General features: G+C 47.5%; 1 protein-coding gene across 14 annotated transcripts in view; it reads left to right on the forward strand.

The window, feature by feature from the left end:
* Positions 1-20,911, forward strand: part of ARHGEF7 (Rho guanine nucleotide exchange factor 7) — a 181,175-nt gene that overhangs the window by 65,130 nt on the left and 95,134 nt on the right. For 6 of the 14 annotated variants that reach the window (XR_012092630.1, XM_007960907.3, XM_007960906.3 and 3 more), the window contains one exon: positions 16,984-17,068. The exons of 5 other annotated variants lie outside the window; for them this stretch is intronic. Coding sequence is in view for 4 of the 9 variants with exons in the window: in XM_007960907.3 (XP_007959098.1) it covers positions 16,984-17,068 (85 nt within the window). In the remaining 5 variants the exon portion in view is untranslated. Of the gene's footprint in view, positions 1-5,639; positions 5,659-5,698; positions 8,092-14,718; positions 14,816-16,983; positions 17,069-20,911 lie in introns of those variants that run through there. 3 more of the 14 variants (XM_073014506.1, XM_073014499.1, XM_007960916.3) reach the window with 3 other exon arrangements.

Here is a 20,911-nt window from a genome sequence, read left to right on the forward strand (position 1 = left end):
ATTTGTGTATTAAGGGTTTCAGGTTGTCCCAACTTCAAATTTTACATCCCTTTGCTGAGAGAAGACCTGGAAACCTACTTTTATCTTGTCTATGGCAGTTTATTGGAATCTTAGTTTAGAACTGGCCCCTGGAAGAGGTGGAGGTCATTTTGCAGGACTTGGAGCATGCCCAGAAAGAGATGGGACAAAGTCATGAGATCCTTTGGGGCATTTGTTAGATAGGTCATGTTCCCCCCCCCCCAACAACAACAACTGGGGAGCATAGTCTGGATTTCATTGTGGTGGAGAACTTGGAGTATTTCTTCAGGTGCTGTTCATCAGTTTGCACTTGTTTCTGAGGAAGTGTCTTGAGCCGGGTGCCTTGCCCTGAGGGAGTGTACAGGTGAACAAGCCATCTGTGCCCTGAGGCATTGTGGAGCAGTGCATTGAAGGGGAAGGAACCCATGTAACCTGAATAGGGGGCAGCATCTGTAAGTGCTTCAAGAGAGGTGCAGCTGTCATGGGGTTGGGATTTAGAGAGGGGAAGAAACATTCCAGGTGGAAACAGGAAAGAGCTTCAGGTAGGAAGTGACCTTTGAAAAGGCAGAGGGGCCAGACATCATGCAGGTAATGCTGCTGCTTGGTTGGCCTGTGAGCTTTTCTGGTTGATGTGTTGAACGGAACCAACAAAGTGTTGTGGATTTGGTGAGCTGTCCTAAATGTGGAGTGAAGGGAAATCTGAAGTGCCTGCAGCATTGTGCATCCCGACTGCTAGGGGATGGAATAACTTGAACCTGATGTTTGTTCAGAGGAAGCTGGGAGGGTTTTATTCACAAGAGTGGCCTTAATTCACAAGAATTGGAGACTGGGAGGGTGAGAACACCGCTGTTCCGGATCGCAGCAGTCTCGTTGGTCTTTACGGTGTTGAGCATGCTGGTGTAACGTCTCCTATGACAGGTCCCTGTTCGCCGGAGGGTTCAGGACTTCCTTGGGAAGCATTTCTGAGACCCTTTTTCTGTAGCTGATGGAGCCTCCGTGTTCTCCGGCCACTTCCTTCCATGGGGTGCTGAGTTGTTACTGCCCCGTGTGTCATACTGTGGACCTTCAAGCTGCCTGTGGTGGTAAAAGCTTGTCCGCACAAAAGGCTTTTCTCCAGTGTGAGTCCATCCGCCTTTAAGTCTTAGGAGCCCGAGAGGATGAGAAGGTCTTCCCACACCTTGTGCATCTCTGTTGCTTGGGTATGGGCATGGCTGGGCCTCTTAACAAAGGTGGCATGCCCAGGGGTGGGGGGAACACGGCCTGGGTTCTGATGAATACCAGGAACTTCAGCTTTGACGGAGTTGGCTGGGCTCTGATAAACTTGGAGACTGCTCCCACCTTCCATCTCAGTGTGGCTGCTCTCAGCTCTGTCCCCGCCATCGGGAGACTTGGACTTGATGTTTAGAAAGCAGTTTTAGGGTTCAGAGAAATTGGGCCTAGCATCTGTAGGCTCATACAGATACGGTTCATGACCTCCAGTGGTTCACCTTACATGATTGTCTGACTTTGCCATGGTGCAAAAACAACACATTCACTGGAAACAGTGCTTCGAGTACCCATGCAGCCGGTTTTTCAGTATTCAGTACATCACACGAGCTGTTCAACAGTGTGTTATAAATACGCTCTGTGTGAGGTGCTTTTGCCCAGCTGTAAGCTAATGTGAGTGTTCTGAGCACACTTCAGGTAGCTAGACTGAGCTGTGATGTTGTGTAGGTGAATCAAATGTATTTTCACCTTAACAATATTTTCCAGTTTACAATGGGTTTAATAGGATGTACCCCATTGTAAGTTGAGCATCTGGATGGCCCTACAAGGTAGAAGCAAGGTGTAAATAGTCAAGAGTTACAGGAAGGCAGATTGCTAGCAGTCACATTATACACATGCTATGCATTGTACTCGTGCTAGCAAGTTTTGTTAAATGGCCCTTGTTTTGAAATACATATGCAGTGGGCATGTACTGGGAATTGGAAATTAAGTGGAGAAGGCAGACAGAGGTATAGCATTCTATAGCATTCAGATGGGAGTATTGGCCCCTTTTTCTTTTTTTAAACAAAAATCTTCTCAGTGAAAATGTGGTTATAAGCTTATTTTTTTCTATTTCTCTCAGAAGCTGTCTGACAAACGTTTTGATTCTCTGGATGCTTTTGATGCGGTCTACTCTCAGGTCTCATCTCCAGCATCATCGACGGCTTCGTCTCTTCTGATCACTCAAACCTCCTTTGAACTTTTCATGTTGTCTGCTGAAAGTTACATTTGCATAGCATCAAATAGTGCATAAACTACATGTACATTGTCATTTTATCAATTATTATAAAGTCCTGTGGATTTTTACCCATAAGCCCCCTTCTAATCCATCTCTTCTCTTTCCCATTATGGCCTCCTTATGAGGGAGGGAATTTAATATGTCCTGTCTCTCACCTTCCCCACAGCCCCTCTAAATCCCAGTTTTTGCTAATTGTACCGTTTTACGGTTTTCAGTTTCTTTAGTAGTCACCTTTTAACTGTATTTCTTGTATTTCTTGACTTGTCGTCTTAGACTTCTCTCCTGTGTAAAAGATGAGGAGCTCTGTAAGTCTCCACCAGGCCTTGTGGGGAGAGGTTGAGGGGGGTCACTTGCTTATGGCCGGGTGGGGGTGGGACTGCATTTTTTAACCCTCTGTGTGGTTGGGGTAGGATGGTGTTACGGTGTGACTCTGTCTGCACCCAAATCTCACCTTGAATTGTAATAATCCCCACCTGTCAAGGGTGGGACCAGGTGGAGATAATCGAATCACGGGCAGCTTTCCCCAGTGCCGTTCTCGCGATTGTGAATTAGTTCTCACGAGAGCTGATGGTTTTATAAGGGGCTTCCCCCCCGTTGCCTGGCACCCGTTCTCTCGCTTGCTGTCCTGTGAAGAGGTGTCTTCTGCCGTGACTGTAAGTTCCCTGAGGCCTCCCCAGCTGTGTGTAACTGTGAGCCAGTTAAACCTCTTTTCTTTATAAATTACCCAGCCTTGGGTATTTCTTCATAGCAGCGTGAGAACGGACTAATACAGGTGGTTATTGTGAAGTTTTTTGACGTACTAGGCTGCCCTGTCCTGGTCCTTTAGCTAGAGAGGATAGGTTTTTCTTGAGGCTTTTCGTCTGCACCTGTTGGGGTTGCTGGGTTGCTGGCTTGTTTAGTACTCAGTTTGGAGCATCTGAGGCAAAAAGAAAACCCAGAGAACCCGCTGGCATGGTTCCCGGCCCTGAACCCCTCAGCTGGTCTGCCTCCTCCCTCACGTTCTGAGGCTGACGTTTGTTTTGTAGGCAGCATCCAGGTCTTTTAGCTGTAGTCAGCTGGAGGGAGGCGGAGATGCATCTTCTCCATCTTTTTGGGAGTCATAGGTCAGTTCTTTGTGCTGTGCTGTTATTTCCTATCAGGTGTGGCCTTGATGGGTTCTTCCTGTTTGTGAATAAAAGCCCAGTTGACTGGCATCAGAGTGGAGGGGACCGTGCAGTTCTGTGTGTGGGTTGCCGGCCCCGTGGGCTTCACTGTGCGGGTGGTGTGTCTGTGAGCAGGTGGGGAGAACCGGATGGAAGGCTCTAGAAGCAGCTCCACGAGCAGAGCTGAGGGAGACACTTTCTCTGCACCTGTTTCCTGTGTCACACTTCATACAGGGGATAGTCCAGGCTGGTGTGAAGCTCCCGGGGGGTTTCGCTTCTGGGTAGAATGGCCTTTGTTTTTTTTCCTCAGAGACTGGTGTGTGGGCCTAGTGGTGCGTCAGGTTCCAGTTAGAATCCAGTGCAGGCAGCAGGCTTCTTTTTAATCAGAGAGGGTCCAGTTCTCCTCCGGTTAGACTCAGTGCAGGCAGCAGCTTCTCTTTAATTAGAGAGGGGTCTGGGTGCCGGGCTTCCCATCAGGAAGAAGGGGCTGTGGTGCTGAAGTCTGTCGTGTGTCCCCTTCCTGTGTTAGAAAACTGTCTTTGGTGCTCCTGGGGCTGCCCTTACAAGTGCTGCTCTGAACTGTCAGGTCGTTCAAAGTCCGTTTGCGTCCTGTCCCCAGGAATCTCCTCAGACCCTATTTAGACTGCTCATAGACTTTCCCTTCCTTTTTTGCACTAAGCAGGTTCTTTCTCTGTTAATTTTTTAAAGCTTTTTCTTTCTGTCATTTCAGCGGCACCTTGGGAGGGATGGGAGTTAGATAGGTGTTTGTAGTCGGCCATCTTGAGAAACTTCTCAAAACTGGAGGGTTGTAACTGCTTGAGTTTTGAAGTTAATGGAATGGGCGCATTGCCTTCATAACTGTAAAGGTTACTGCTTCACTTACTGTTAGCCCAAGCGGTGTCTTGCATCTGCCCAGATCCTTCCTTGTGGTACGTGCTCACTTTCTGGCGACAGCCAGGCTGTTCTTTGCAGGCGTGTGCTCCTAGCAGTCGAAGACAGAAGTCTGGGGGCCTGTGTAGGCTTTATGGGCTGCTGTGTGTGTGCCGTGAGTTGTGTCTGAGACCACCCCTGCTCCCCTGAGTGCTGCCTGATCTGTCTGCATGACCACGGTGGGACACCACTGTTCCCTGGTGTCCTTTCCTGGCTGGCAGTGTGGTGTTGTGGGCAGAGCCAGGCTGGTGGGCTCCGATCTTGGTTCTGCCTTTGTAACGTTTGTCACACTGTCTTTTGGGAACTCGTTTGTGTGTGTGTGTGTGTGTTCTGCCTGTAAGATAAACTGGCATGCAGTCTACACTGTGAGGTACGGGCTGTGTGCGGGCCAGCACAGCACGCTGTGGTCCTAGGCAGGGAGGTGTCCTTCCTTTCCCCTGCCTGGTGGGGCTGCCCTTCCCTGCCTCGTGTGGAGGTTGCTCCTGGCCTGCAGAAGGCAGAGAGCATCTTGGCAGGATGAGCCCTGCCTGCCTTCCCATTGCTGTGCTGCCTCCCCGCTCTGCTCCTCCCTCCCCTTCCTGGAAACTACCTAAAATACTTGGTTACTTCTTTTTTGAAGCTGTGTTCTCTGTCCTAGTGTTTGGGTGTTGATACAGTGGAATCCACAAAATTGAGTAAGATTTGATTCTCATTTTAAAGTGAAATAAATCCTTTGGGTGCATGTTGGGTGAAAGTGCCGTAATTGATAGCATTCATCATCAGACTTTAATTTTATCTCTGGGGTGTAGGAGTAGGTGGGATTAAGTACAAAATCTGCAGAAGCAGGGAAGGCGAAAACGGACTGCTGGATTTCTGTTTTTCACATGTCCCCAGCAATATGGACCATTTGCATTAAACTTTTAATAGCAACACTTATTTAAGATTCATTTTTTACTCTTGCTCTGAAATCACAAATTCCATTTGACAGTGATAGGACAAAATTATAGTTTTAAACTTTGCAAACCACACTCCAGAGCTGTGCCAAAAATAACAATTTCTTGTGTCAAGAATAACTTCCTCATCAAGTCACTGGAGGAGGCGAGCTGACTGGTGGCGACGTAGACCACTGAAGCTTCAGTGAGCCCAGAAGGCGTGCGCTCCACATTGCAGAGACCTCTCTGTCAGTATTGAGATGGTGGAAAGTGAGGAGAAGCAAAAAGATGACTACTTCTTTCCCCATTCCCTGGTCTGGTTTTCTTGGGGTCTACATAGAGGTGCGTCAGCCAGCGCTACCATGGAAGCAGGAGGCGTTCTTTCTGCTCTCGTGTCAGTACTGACGGGGTTGAAGAAGGTTGCTGTGCCTGTTGGTGAGGGTATTGCGAGGGTGGTGTGAAAGCAGTTGGGCTGGAGTAGAGCTGGTCACAGTGTGTCCTTTTGCCTGGGATCCCCTTTGTTTACATTTGTGTGGCCCTAGTGCTACAGTGATGTCACTTAGCTCTGGGGGACTGTGAAATTTTGTGCTCTAAATTATTAATACATGTTTATGTGTGGGCTTGCTAGAATGCTGTGTCCATTATTGTTGGCTCCTTGCACAGCTCTCCTTGTTCTGCCTCACTGGCTGTGAAATTGGCTCAGGTGGTGGGCTCTGGGTCCAGCGAGATGCATCTGAGGTGTTGACCTGGTAGTATGGGCCTGGGGCTGCCAGTGGTCTGTTGCCTGATGAGGGAGACCATTCCTGAAACTGTAGCGCACACTCAGTAGAGTAGGAAAGGTGGAGAAAGCCTCCTGGTTATGAGCTTGTGGCTCTTGCTATTCTTGACTTGTTTGTTGTGCAAACCTTTTTTTGTTTAAGCCAATTTGAGTTGGGTTTACTTACTCGTAGTGGAAAGGTTCTGACACAGGATCTTTATTATATGAAGTGTTTTCATCATGTACATTGTGTTATACATTATGACGTATCACACAATCTTGTGATGTAGCTTGCTTTGCCATTTTTATTATGTGGAAGATATTCCTGAATTTCTACACTTCCTGTGAATTTGGAGGCAGGGTGAGGCAAAGTCACTAATATCAGGGTATCAGTAGGGGAGCCTTTCAAATCTCAAACATTGAAGTGTTCTTCTGTGACCTGTTTCTTCATCAAGTTGTGTCTGCTCTGCAGAGTGGCTGTGACATCTGACATCCAGTGTGAAGGTGTGGTCACTCAGCTGGAAGAGAAAAACCTAGCACCCTGAGAGTGGGTGGATCTGCTGGTGATTTTTCAAGCAGTGTCTTCCCGTTTTTGGACGCTCCTCCCTTCTGTAGGTGGAGCCTTGGTCTCTTTTCATTGAGTACAGGTGGGGCTGATGACTCATTTCTAATGAACAGAGCACGGCCTGCTTGACTGCTGAGGCTAGCTTATAGGATTCCTGAAGCTGCAGGCCCTGGTTTCCTTTCTGTGTGTGCCCTGTGGTCACTCACTCTGTGGAGTCCGTTGTCCATGCTCTGAGGACTCAGGAACTGAGGGCTCCTGCTCACAGCCATGCCGTGGAGCTGTCTTGGTAGCACCTCCTCAGTCCCGGCAAGGCCTCAAGGCTGCCAGATTCCTGCAGCTCCAGCTGACATCTCAACGACCTCCCGTGAGACCCAGAGCCACATTCACCCGGCTAAGCTGCCCTGAACGCTGACACGCAGAAACGGAGATAACAGATGCCTGTCGTTTGGGCCACTGAGTTTCAGAGTGAGCTGCCTGTAGAAATGGATGAGCAGCATCTGTGCACGGAGGTGAAGGGTGGAGCCAAGCGCATGTCAGTCAGAGTCCGCTGCCATCCATCCTTTCCCTGCCTGCCTTCCTCCTACGTGGTGCTGGATCAGCCGAGAGGATCAGCAGCCGAGAGGCTTCTGTGAAGGAATGTGCTCCTTCAGGGCCGACTTGCATTTGTGTCTTTTTTTTTCTTGGAGATTTCTGTAAAACAGCAGCCGTTAGCAGTTATGTGATTACTACGTTTAGAATTTGGGAAGAAAGGGAAAACCTTGTTTGCCATGAAATAAGTACTCTGTTGATAAGTATTCCTTATTTTGAATAATGGAGAATTCTCTGTGTCTTAGCCAGTTAAGAGTTATTCACTTTTATGTTGTGTTAAAATGATAAAAGTTACTCCAGTGACCTGACTGCTTCACTTAATGAGTTTTGTTTTTGTTTTTGCAAGATGCATTTCCTCTCTTTCAGGAATAAGTTCTGTTGGGGAAAATACGGAATATGGACATGTTGCCACCTCCTGCTAGATGGTGGCGTGTTAATAAACAGTTCCTACATCTCAGCATTTTACAGCCCCCAAAGGTTTATTATGTTGTATGTGTTAGCTGCAGATAAGGTGTTGCTCTGCTCCAAGTGTCTTCTTTCGTCAGCATCCAGGCTGAGAGAATAGCTCCATTTTGAGCCTTGCCATTCTCATTTAAGGGAAAAGGATGGGAGGTTGGCTGGAACCCCTGAAGGCTCCCAAGCCTTCTGCTTAGAACCAGTGTGCATCCTTTCTGCTCAGAGCTGGTGTCTGCCTCTTCTGTCATATTGTGTCCGAAATTGGTTCCTTCTGGTGGGTTCTTGGTCTCGCTGACTTCAAGAATGAAGCCATGGACCCTCGTGGTGAATGTTACAGTTCTTAAAGATGGTGTTTCTGGAGTTTGTTCCTTCAGATGTTCAGACGTGTCCGGAGTTTCTTCCTTCTGGTGGGTTCGTGGTCTCGCTGACTTCAGGAGTGAAGGAAGCTGCAGACCTTCATGGTGAGTGTCACAGCTCTTAAAGGTGGCGCATCCAGAGTTGTTTGTTCCTCTGGGTGAGTTCGTGGTCTTGCTGACCTCAGGAGTGAAGCCGCAGACCCTCGCGGTGAGTGTTACAGCTCATAAAGGTAGTGGGTACCCAAAGAGTGAGCAGCAGCAAGATTTGTTGTGAAGAGCGAAAGAAGAAAGCTTCCACAGCGTGGAAGGGACCTGAGCGGGTTGCCACTGCTGGCTCAGGCGGCCAGCTTTTATTCCCTTATTTGGCCCCACCCATGCCCTTCTGATTGTTCCATTTTCCAGAGTGCTGATTGGTGCGTTTTTACAGAGTGCTGGTTGTTGCTTTTATAAACCTTTAGCTAGATACAGAGCACTGATTGGTGTGTTTTTACAGAGTGCTGATTGGTGTGTTTATAAATCTTTAGCTAGACACAGAGTGCTGATTGGTGCATTTACAATCCTTCAGCTAGACAGAAAAGTTCTCCAAGTCCCCACCTGACCCAGAAGCCCAGTTGGCTTCACCTCTCAGTGTCTCATTGGCCAGAGAAAGTCATGTGGCCAGGCCTGCCCGTGCCTGTAGGAAGCTGATGGATATCACTGGACCCAATGCAGACTCTTCCTTGAAGGGCAGGGGGAGTGAATGAAAGCAGCCATACTGTCTGCTGCAGTGAACCTGGATTAGAGAGGTGGAGGAAGTTGGAACATAGTGTACTGAATGTGAAAATTTTAGGTTGGGTCGATATCAGCTCTTAGAACTTGTGCCTGTTGAAGCCTTCTTATTTTACAATAATACTCTTTTTGATTGAAGCTATCCTGGAAACCACTGTGGATATTTCTGCTAATAGTCGTCCTCTGGCCAGAGGTTTTCATATTTGGGAGCAGGGGTGACTATAAGCTCCCTGATGTCGCCTGTACATACACGTAGGATCACCCTAAGGGCCTTAGCCTGCCAGATGGATGCTGGTGACCAGCCGAGCCCCATCTTCCTCATGTCCAAATGAGTCCTCCTTTTGTCAGGTGTTAGTTCAGGAACTAAACTTAATAATAAATGTGGCTGCTTTGGTGTAATCATAAAATGAGGAATATGCCAAAGTCAAATTCCTCTGGAGGCATGCCAAAAATTAAGGCTGGAAGTTGAGTCTGGGCCAGATTGTAGAGCCTTTGATGACTGGTTCCAGCACCTTTGGCTTCAGTTTCTTCTGTGGGGTTAGGAGTCAGAGAGCTGGGTGCCCAGGAACAATCAGCCTGGGCCTAGAGACTGGACAGCAGTGGGGAAGAGACACCAGACAGCGACCTCCTGATACGCCTGTTACGGATGGTGGCCTCAGGTCCACATTTGCATGGGCTCACCCCTCTTCCTTTTTTCTGCTCCAAAGTCTGTGCCTCCATTGGGAGCACACACAGTTATCACCCTCTCTGAGAAGCCCTTTCTGACTCACGTTACAGGTGCTTGCTTTCTGCCACCGTGGACTACTCGATGACTCCTCCTCTTCCTCAACACCCAGGGCGACTTTTCCCTACCGTCTTTCTGTGTCTGTGGACATCACCTCTCTCGGCCCCTAGGTGGCCGGGGTCCTGACCAGCCCTGGGCAGCGGCCTCTCTGGGGAGAGCCCAGTGCCCTCCCTGCTGTGTCCTTCATCTTCCTCCTCGTCATCTCCAAGCCGAGCCTCCTTTCTCTGGAACCACGTGTGGGAGATGCAGTTCCGGGACACAGGAGTGAATACCCACTCGCCTTAACTCATTTTTTTTTCCTCTTGTTGTCCTGTAGCCAGCTGCTGAATTCCTCACCGTGCACCTTCACCCTTCTCTCGTTTTCTGTTCAGCCAGCTCTCTTGACCCTGGTCCTTCTTGCTCGAAATCATGTCTTTTTTTTTTTTTTTTTAAACAATACACTGTGTCAGAGGAATCCTTGAGTTTTACAACTGGAAGTGACTTTAGAGGTTAGCTGATTCAGCTTCTCTCCCTTCCCAGGTGAGGAGCGGGACAGCCACAGCTGTGTGGAGACTTGTCTACCCTGCAGCTGCCAGCTGTTTAGGGATGGATGCCCCTCTTTGGTACTGAGTGGCCACATCCATGTTTGTCTGGGATGGTCTTGCTTTGTGTCCCTGTTCCCAGGTGAATTTCTGACAATGTTCCCTTTTTCTCTCAGCAGAGATCTGGATGGCTGGTGAACTGCGTGAGTGTCCTGCGTGGACTGCCATCGTCCTGTGGTTTTAGACCTTATGGTGTCTTCTGTGCTGTCCTTGTGTTAAAACCCCCCCTTTTTTTCCCCGTCAAGTTTGTTGTCAAATTGTATCTCATGTAAGATGATAGCCAAGACCGGCTAGTGTTATTAAAAACAAAAACCATTCCAAGTGAAAACAGCTAAGTCTTCATTAGTATCTCTTGGTATTGGCTGGGTTATCGATGGATTCTTTTGTCTGTGAAGATAATTTTAACCCTCTCTATGGATTATGTAATTCTAGGTTTTTCCCTAAACTGAGGAATAGGATGTATATGCTTGTGAGAAAAACTGGTTTGAGAGTTCCTCATGGGTGTTGAGTGTTACAGTCACTCAGGACATTGTTACTAGTGGACTGCCTGTGCCCTTCCTTGAATTTAGCGATGCTTTATAAGAAAAATTGCTGTGATACTTTAGGAAGATTATAGCAGTCCTTTCTTTGATTCAAGGGGAATGGCATACTGTTGATCAAAGTTCATTCCCACAGGTTGCAGGCCTAAGGGTGCTCCATTTTCAGTCTGTAGAAGTGGAGGGAGTCTGGAGGATCCCACAGTGGGTGCCCAGGACCTAGACGAGAACTGTGCGTGGGTGGCCTGTGTATTGCTGCCTCCACAGTGCACCCGAGTCAGAGTGCACCTGGGGGGCCTGCTGCAGACCTGGTGGCCAAGGTGCCCCTTCCACATGGGAGAGGCAGGACCCCCTGCTCTGAGTCTGAGACTTACATTTCTTTCCCTCCAGTTGCTGGTAGGCCCAGGCTACGCAGCCAGGGTCTTCGGAGGAAGGGTGTTGGCGGTGTGTTGGGTCAGCACCCCTTCCTGCTGCTCTGAGGTCTGTGTGGTTTCTGTCTGCCCTGCATGAGTCCCCTTGGCCAGGCCTGCTGTCGAGGCTTGTGTTCCTGACACTCCCCTTCACGGGCAGTGCTGTTTGATTTTGCGATTATGCATTGCCCATACTGTATTAAAAATGGCCTTAAGCTGGTCATGATTACCACTAGAGGTTATAGTGTGAAATGGTGCTAGGCTGTTCATTGTTGTGTAGACAGTGTGGGGAGTGACAGTTCTGCATCCGTGGCCTGAGAATTTAGGGGAGGGAGAGGCAGGACAGTCAGGGTGCTAGCACAGCTCCCCGGAATCCCGAGCGAGCCCCCAGAGCAGGCCGGGAAGGCTGTCCTCTTTCATGTTGGTGTCTGTAATCCTGCTGTGAGTCTTGGGGTAGTGAGGACAGTTCGGGCTCCCATGACTGAAGGGTGAAGTCGGTCATTCAGTGTGTGCTAGGGCAAGAGTTTGTGGTAGAAGCAACTGCTTCAAGACTGTGGTTTCTGGATGGAGTCAGGTGGTCTCCCAGGGGTGTGAGTTGGAGTCTTGTTGATGGAGCTCTGTGGAAGGATGGCGCCTGTTTGACATTGAAAGCTGTAGAGCTGTAGAAGTCATCCCGTGTGCTGTGTTTGCAGTGCATGGGTGTGCAGACATGTGGCCCATTCTTGCACAGTGGAACTGGGAGGTGTGTGGGTTCAGGAAAGAGCACTGGATTAGGAATGAGGAGTCTCCTGGGACCGTGGATGAGCTACTGCACCACTGTGGCCTTGGCTCATCCGTGCCTGATCCCTGTATGCAGAGGGAGCTGCCATGGTGTTGGAGCCATCTTTTTGTCTGAGAAATGTCGGTAGCTGGAAGAAAAGCCTTAGCAGCTCCCCATACCTTCTGTTGCTTCCTCCCTTGCCTAGAACACCCTCCCCTCACCTGGCCACATCCTGTGTCCCTTTCCAGACTTGACTCTGCCTGCACTGCCTCTGCCCTGCGGCCCCGTTCCCTCTCTGCATTCCCACTGAGCTGGAAGACCACAGCCTCCTACAGCTGCTTTCTAGCCTGAAAGTCCAACTTTTTCAAAAAACTTATTTTGTGTTTTTGAATATGCTGACATATTTTAACCTGGGTGATATTAATCATGAAGTTATGCCCCTAAATCTTTCAAAATGACCTTTCCAAAAATAACTCCATGTTCCCACATAGCCAAAATTGTAATGTCTGTCATACATGACAAGGTTAGTAATGATGTCTCAACACCATCTGATACGTAGTCTGTGTTTACGTTTCCCCAGGTGCTCCCAAATACACTTTGTAGATGGTTTATCCAAAACGGTCCAGTGCAGGGCCCCTCATGGCATGTGGAGTCTCTTAATCCAGAACAGTCTTGTTTTCCGTGGCCCAGAATTGTGCACAGACTTAATGTCTGGCTTTTATAGCTGCCCAGGAACTGCTTGTTCAGTGAAGGCACAGAAAAGACAATGGGGATGAGACACTGAAGACATTTTTTTCTTCTTTGGTTCAGGGGGGATTTCCCTCAGTCTTAAATACGTTCAATTAAAAAACTATGCCCTTGGTCCTCCTCCGTGCCATTGTCTTCTGGACGTACAATGTGATCCCCAGGCTTGTCGGCTCCTTCCAGTGTCTCCCCAGTGTTTGTCGAAATCCCCCTCATCCCGCTTGTCCCTGTGGCTGAGGTTCTCCGACCTACGATTGCAGAAATCTCCCTCAGATAGTTTCTCTGTGTCTCACTATTTTCTTCTGTGGTCTGTATAGTTTAGTACCTTGTAGCCGTTCCATTTTATGCCCAAATTGCTTTATATGTGGCCTGTGTATTTCATAGAAGGCAAGATAATTTTCCTAAACAGTGCCAGCTACACTTCAGCTTCCTAAGAAGCGATTTCTGCAAAGCATTGCAAGAGAAATGAGGTCCAGCAAACATAGTCTGCGAGAATAGAGTTGAGGAAGTCGTTGTACTTGGGGGCTTCGTTTTTATCTCTAAATGAGAGGGTTGACTTGTAAGTAATGTAGATGATTCTTCTCTCTGTTCGGTGGGCTTTTTCTTGTGGTTATTTTGAATTTTTTAAAAGTAAGAGTTTTCCTTGGCAGAATGCAGTTCATCTATAGGTCTGTTTTGATAAGCGAGATTTGGTGTGCCCTTTTCTTTTTGAAGGCGTGGGGCATTCCAGTTGCTGCTTCCTGTCCTCAAGCGTGTTCCCCTTTCCCTGGTGAAGATGAGCAGTCTGAGGGGCCCAGTGCAGGGCTGTAGCAAGCAGGTGGTCAGGGAGGCTCTGCTCCATAGACCCAGCCCTCTTCCTTCTTGTGGCGCTGCTGCCTCCTTCCCACAGCGTGCTGCCTTGTGTTGTACCATTTAGTGTTAGACCGTGGGAACTCCCCTCCCCACTCCCCTTTTAAGAAGGTATTTTTCTATCCTTGTTTGAATACTCTGGGCTTCTTTTATCCCTGATTCGGTGTTGTATTTCATTATGTAATTTCTACTGAGAGTAAAATATCAAAAATAAACTAAGTAATTTTAATGTTAATTTTCTGGTGGAAAACTGGTAGGATGATTTCGTTTTGGGAATATGGGATCATTCTACTGCACATTTAATTCACTTAAATGTAAAAGTAAGTGTGAGTGTTTGAAATAGGTTTTTCCAAATGGATAGATCCTAATGCGTATTTTGGGGCGAAGTGTATCTGTGCAGCCACCCTCTTCCCCAGCATGGTGCCTGTGCGGGGTGGTCCAGGTGGCAGGAAGCGTGCCTGTGCAGCCACCCTCTTCCCCAGCTTGGTGCCTGTGCGGGGTGGTCCAGTGGCAGGAAGCGTGCCTGTGCCGGCGTCGAGCCTGCTGCTGGGCGGGATTCCTAATGACCCTCCTTACCTCACTGCGAACGCCTCTCACCCTGGGCTGTGTGTTGGAGTCACTTGAAGAGGGTTGGCATTTTGATTTTGAGTCTCTCCAGAACACTGCTGGAGTATCCTGCCCTTTCACAGCCCCCAGGAGGTCTTAACGTGCAGCTCCTGCTGAGAATTGCAGCTCCTGAGGCTGAGGCTTCCAAAAGGAGGCCTGGAGACAATGGAATATGGTTTGTACTTCCTTCCGTCCTGCTGCTCCTCGCCTTGCCAAGAGCGGAAATACTGCTAAAGCACCCAGCAAGTCGTGGTGGGGAATGAATGAATCCTGTCTAAGACACTTGCCTTAATAACCCTAGGGAAACAATTTAGTGTGTTATATGTCATGATAATTCTTATATACACACTGATTTACTTTTTGCAGAGATATTTCTACAAAAGTTCTGAGACTTCCCTCTTATTCCCATAGTACAAAATTTCTCTGTACTCAGATTTTTCTGTTTCTGTTTTTTGTTGAATAGATTTCTATTTTAGGAAATAGTCTGTTATCTTTCTCCAGAGAAGCACTTCAATCGAAACATTCTATTGGCTGAGAATGTGCATTTTCCCCCTCTCAGGGGTAAGGATTTGCCTCATCTCATTGTCTAGCTTCCTGTTGAGAAGTGTGGTGTGTGTATTCACTTAAGCGCTGATGTCATATTGAAGCCCATTGGTGGGCAATTTCAGCCAATCAGATGCTTCCTGGTGTCCAAGTAAGAAAGATATATAGTTCTGGAATAACAGGAAACTTCACGTTTTTCACATCCTGTTATTCTGGGTTTTGTGACTTGCTGCCTTGCCACTATGAAGGTTAGTAGAAATTTATGTATGTATTTCTTCTTGCAGTATACCATGACTTGAATTTTCCGAGCTCTAAGATTAGATCTGTGGAGCTGAAAGACATTCAGATCTCCTATTTAAACATTTTATGATGAGGAGAAATTTTATGTTTTGCATATAAGGAAGCTGAGGCCTAAAATTTAATTCCTTTTTAAAAATGCAGCTTGACCCGTATTTGTTATAGGTGGTTACGTCAGCCTAATGCTGCTCTCATTGGAGTTGGGATTTCTACTTAAGTAATATCACAACAAATGTATTCTGTATTAAAGATGATTCTAAAGACTATCTGTTCTAAGGACTGTTTTTTAAAGGAAGGATTTAGCTTCATGAAATCAGTTATATTTTGTGCTTTGTTGGAAATGGCATCGGTAAGCACATAGAATGCTTAAATATGTTCACAGCTTTCCTTTTATGTTCTGTGGTTCCTTTTGATATTTCCTTGTGAACTTCAAGAAAGTGACCTCTGGTTTTCAGCTCCCTTCTTGACCCTCTTAGTGATTTGATGGCTTTTTCTCTTGAGGTAGTTTTTCCAAGTCTGGTTTTTCTTTTTTTATGTTTAAACATCTCATGACTATTTTTGCTTATTTGAAAAATTATAGACAGAAGGCCTTTAGCTGAAGATGAATTTTGAATAATACAGCAGGACTTTTTCACATTTGGTGTCACTTTTCTTAGCTTCTCTTGGCGTGAGCTTCATTACAGCAGCGTGCAGCGCCTGCAGGGTGGGTGGCTGTTTGGATGCTGGTGCACGTCTCCATTCGGATGCCTTCTCACTGTGCACCAGCCTCTGTGCTGGGTGTTGGGAGATGTACAGTCTGCCACTGCAGCTTTTTTAGTCTAGGAAGTCCTGTAGACATCCACCATCAAATTGTCATGACACATGTTCTGGGGGAGCCTGGCTGGGGACCTGACTGGGCGTGGTGGGGGCAGCAAGGCCGTCAAGGCAGGGCTCTGCCAGGAAGCAAGATGAATAAGGATTAGCCAGGAAAGGGAGGGGACCGAAGGCAGGAAGAGGAGAAGTGGGGCTTCTGGCAGGGTCTGCTAGAGGTGTGGGGAGAGGGCAGGACTGACAGGAGGGGAGGATAGCCCTGGAGAGAAGGTGGGGCCCTTGTCCACTGATGCTCATTTCCGGTAACCTCAGAACATAGGGCAACAGGATACACGTTTTGCTATTTAAATACATCTTTCTGTTGTTTGCACCTCTGAAAGAAATTGTTTCTTAATTTTTCTGGAATACAGTTGTGGATGATTTGACTGTTAAATTTATTTTTGCTTGAGGTTATTTGGTGACCAGAAGCCATATGTAGTCTTTGAGCAGTATCCGAGAGCTGTTGTTTGTTTTGACATGGCTGTGTGTGCACACGCGTTCTAGACTCTAGTTGCCACATACCTAGGCAAACCAGTGTGCTTTACCTTTCCAAGCTCCAAGATGAGTGGTGGGAAGTGCCTGCCAGTGGCAATGTGACCAGCTCCATCATGGCCCCAGGGCTCCAGATAGCCCTGGATCGGAGGGAATGCGGTTGTGGGCTTGCCTGGTCCTGGCCTCAGAGCTCTGAGGGTGGTGGTGTTCTCTTGTCCCTACCCCTTTCCTGTCTGGGATCTGCTTCTCCTGTCTTTCCTCCTTTTTCCCTCATATCCACTCTGCTCTCTGATGTCTGCATTTTCTTTTGCTGCTGTTAGCTTTGGAATTGGCTGTCATTTTCCCTTTTCTGTGTCTAGGAAAGAACATCTGTAGCACACCTTGCCTGGGGCCCCTGTGTTAATCTAAGGAGAGGAGGATTGAGCAAGCACCTCTGCTTACTTGCTGAATGCCAGCAGCCTGCTGCCTCTCCTGCCGCCCCCCGGCCACACTGGCCCTGTGAATGAGCTCACACTCCAGCGTGTAAAGAGGGGCAGGGGCGGGTGTTGGGTAGGGAATTGGCCTAATGCCGAGGGGGGACCCTGCGCCTAAGTAAGAGGATTCTGATTGAATTCTTACCCCAGGACTGAGAGACTGAGCGTGCTGGTCTCCCTGTCGCAGGTTGTGTGGTCTCCTTAGGATTTCAGGCTGAGCATCGTCACGTTGCTGGGAGAACATAGTTCATCCTGCACCCAACGTAAGACTCTACTAATTTTGCTTGTTTAATTTTTCCTTTCAGACGTTTGATGCAAATGATTTGTATCAGGGGCAGAATTTTAACAAGGTCCTCAGTTCCTTAGTGACTCTAAATAAAGTAACAGCAGGTAAGACTCTTTTTTTATTGAACTCGAGGGGGTGGGAAGACATACGGGCTGACACCTTTGGTTTTCTTGTTTTACCAAGGCCAGGGGAGCGTTACTGAATTTAAAAAATAAGCTTTTGTTGCATTACATTTTGATTGTTCCTTTTGCTGTGATATTTTATTTTCCTTGTTAGAATCTTCTTTAAATGTTCTGGTATGTATCAGGTGTTTTCCTTTTTGTGGATGGAGAGATTTCTCACCTGAAGGTATAGCAGGAGAAAAGTGTCTAGTTCTAATGGGAAGGCTCATGAGCTGTCTTGGAGCTGGAAGCACCTGTCTCTGAGTTTTTATTGAGTGTATGCTGATTAAAATTTGTATCTAGTGAGCAGAAGTTTTGAGCTGTGACCATGATAAGAGAGTGGCTCGTGGATTGGCCTGTAAAGTCCACACCACGTGTCCAGGGCTCCTGAGGGCCATGGCACCCCGGTACATGGTGTGTGTGGTCCTAGCCCCTGTTAGTACTGAAGTGGAGAGGAGGTTTTGGGGACATGGTGTGCCCCTCTCATGGGCCACAGCGAAGACAGGAGTTGTTCAGACAGGGTCCTCTGAGGGGAGGTGCGTGTTGTCCATGATGCCAAGGTCCCCGGAGGAGATGCTCCATGAGCCCCGGGGAGCTCCTCCTTGGATCCCTGTGTGGCTCACAAGGAAGGAACTTTTTAGTTGCTTTTTTGTTTAATTAGAGTAACTTTTTTTTTTTAAACTTAACCTTCACGGATGTTAAATATCAGATTTGTGGGGGAAAGTGACGTGTCCTTTTCAAACAGAAACCTCTTGAGTTTATTTTGTCAGGGTCACTTCCCAGTTTGGTCTGGCCCTTCAGAGGGGGTGTGTCTGCCTCGCTGCACACTGAGGAGAGACTGGGGTTATGAACGCTTTGGGGCTGCAGTTCCTGGCTCTGGGAAGCTTCATCGGTGGTGCAGGGACTGTCCTTGGTGCTGCCTCCCAGCACGTGTGCTCTGACTGTTGTCTGGAAGCTGCTCTGCTGCTGGTGCCCTGGCGGGAGGCACTGGCCCCCATCCCTGGGAGCAGGGGCAGACCCCAGGCAGAGGTGTGGCTGTGGCTGCGTGTTCACAGTTTGACTTCTGAGGTTTAAAGGGCTGTTCAGATGAAAGCATCTAGGAAACAAAAATTTACATGGCAGGATTATGAAGATGGATATAACTAATGAAAATTGTCACATTATTTAATGCCTTCTCTGTCTCTACAGTCTAAAAATAATATGAACAAACAATACACTTATCGAAAGTTACGGATGACATAGAAAAGGACATACATTTACAGTAGATCACTGGAATTTAATACAAGAAACACTGCAACAGATGATGTACAGAAGTGGCATATTCATGTGTCCTGACCACATGGGGGATCTGCCTGCAAACTCATATTCATCCATGCCTCAGAGTTTTGAATGACTTTTTATGGAGACAGGGTCTTGCTCTGTCGCCCAGGCTGGAACACAGTGCGTAATCTCAGCTCACTGAAGCCTCAGCCTCCTAGGCTCAGGTGGTCCTCCCACCTCAGCCTCCTCAGCAGCTGGGTCTGCAGGTGTGTGCCTCTGTGCCTGGCTAATTTTTGCATATTTTGTAGAGATGGGATTTTGCTGTGTTGCCCAGGCTGGTCTTAAACTCCTGAGTTCAAGCTATCTGCCCACCTTGGCCTCCCAAAGTGCTGTGATGACAGGCGTGTGCCACCATGGCTGGCCTCAATGATGTGCCTTATAATTAACATAGGTCTCTGTGGCAGATGGGGCAATAGCACAGATATGTAAAATCTACAAGTAATCCTTAATTTGACTCTGCTCCCATCGAATACTTTTCTAGAGGTTGCTCACAGGAGCAGAAGATAGTAACTTTGAATTTCACTGTGCATGTTTTCTCTGCCTTCATTGTAAGTGGGGTGCTAATTAGGAAGAAGTGGCTTTAGAAGATGGCTTTAATTTGCACACTCAGTCTTGGGATGGTCAACTTTCAAGGTTTGAGATGGTAGGATTTACAAGTAAATAAGAGAAGTCAGAATCCAATGACTCTCGGGCTATTGGTTTTTACCTCTACCTTATGAAAATGTATTTCGTATATGTTCTTGGGTGTCATTGGCTATGTGTTGGATGTAAAATAGTTAGCTTTGTTCTTTACAAAGACAAATTTGGAAGTTATCAGATAAACTTTTTAAGCTTTTAAACTATAGGAATGACCCCTCCTAGATGGAAGGAATGTTTTGCTTTTCTGTTTGCCCTTTGTTTTTGTTTTTGAAGTCAGTGGGAAGGCAATGCCCGTATCTTTTCTTTTCTTTTTGAGACAGAGTTTCGCTCTTGTTGCCCAGGCTGGAATGGCACGATCTTGGCTCACCGTAACCTCCGCCTCCTGGGATTACAGGCACACACCACCACACCCGGTTATTTTTGTATTTTTAGTAGAGATGGGGTTTCTCCATATTGGTCAGGCTGGTCTGGAACTCCCAGCCTCAGGTGATCCGCCTACCTTGGCCTCCCAACGTGCTGAGATTACAGGCGTGAGCCACCGTGCCCGGCCTTGTATCTTTCTAGATTTCAACTTTCCTTGATTGGCGAACAGTAAGACGGCTGCAGCAACCAGTTACTGTGGACATTCTTAGGAAGATGTCTTTGTCTTTGTCTTTCTGCTTCTGCCACTTGAAACCATATGTGTTCTCAAGGCATTTAGTTGACTGTAACTGGCCTTTTAATTGGATAGAAGAAAGCTTGGTGATGGGGAAGTACAGAATGTCTTCAGGATGCCCTCCTCATATGAGAATTTCCTGAAAGGCCGGGGCCAGTAGAGCGCTGCAGCCCATGGCAGGGAGCCCTGTAGAATTTGCTGGAAATGCCCTTTTAGCTGGTTTTGTGCTGCAGGTTGCCTGAGACCCCTGTGTTCTCAAGTAGAACGTGCTCTATAGAGATTACTCATAACCTGCCCTCAGCAGGTCCTGGGAAGTGTAGGGTGCATGGGTGACCTGAGAAGAAGAATTTAAGACCATTAGGATAGCGAGCCCACGTCTGTGGAGTCAGGCAGGTGGCGTGAAGGGAGGAGCTGGACGGAAGGGTGTGGGTGCTGGGTCCTTTCAGAACAGCCCCTGCCCAGCTCTGAGCCAGCTTTACCTGAGGGGATATAGACCTGGTGTGGCCACATCCTAAATGTGTCAAGAGCAGTGGGGAATCTGGGTTTTTGCTAATACCTTCAGACTTTTAGATGTTGACAGTTTAATTCAGAATTTTATCAGATGCTGTGTAAGCCAATCCAAACACCTGCGAGGAAGCTGGGACCTGGAGACTTAGGGTTGCTTTCATGGAAGGCTTCCTGAAATTTAGGACATGGCTGGGCACGTGCCTCTCAGAACAGCAGTTTTCTCAGCAAACTTTTTCACAGCCTTGTTCTCTCTCTCTCTCTCTTTTTTTAAAATTGAGTCACTTTTAAGAATAAGTTGCTATTATTTGTTGGTTGGCCTGTGTGGAGTGTCTTATGAAGGGGGATCTAGAGAATAGAACTAAGCCTCTTAATGTCTGTTTAGTTTGATTCTGTCAACAACTTCATGAGGTGAGTAGAGCCTGTGCTGCCTTAGTGTTGGGGAAATAATCCTCAGAAGGTTCTCTCTGGCTGAAAAATACAGCGGGATTTTCTCTTTTAAATAAGAGTCTTTTCCTTCTGTTGCTTATTGCATGACACATCGTCCCGGAAAAGTGGGCACGTGGTGGTGGTGCGTTGGAGAATCAGTACTTGGTTGTTCTCTGCTCCATAATCGAATTTGAGAGGCTTTTTTTTTTCCAGGTGAAGGGAAAATCTTAAGTTATAAT

This window comes from Chlorocebus sabaeus, chromosome 3 (genome assembly GCF_047675955.1).
Source record: "Chlorocebus sabaeus isolate Y175 chromosome 3, mChlSab1.0.hap1, whole genome shotgun sequence".
In the NCBI taxonomy this organism is placed as follows: Eukaryota; Metazoa; Chordata; class Mammalia; order Primates; family Cercopithecidae; genus Chlorocebus; species Chlorocebus sabaeus.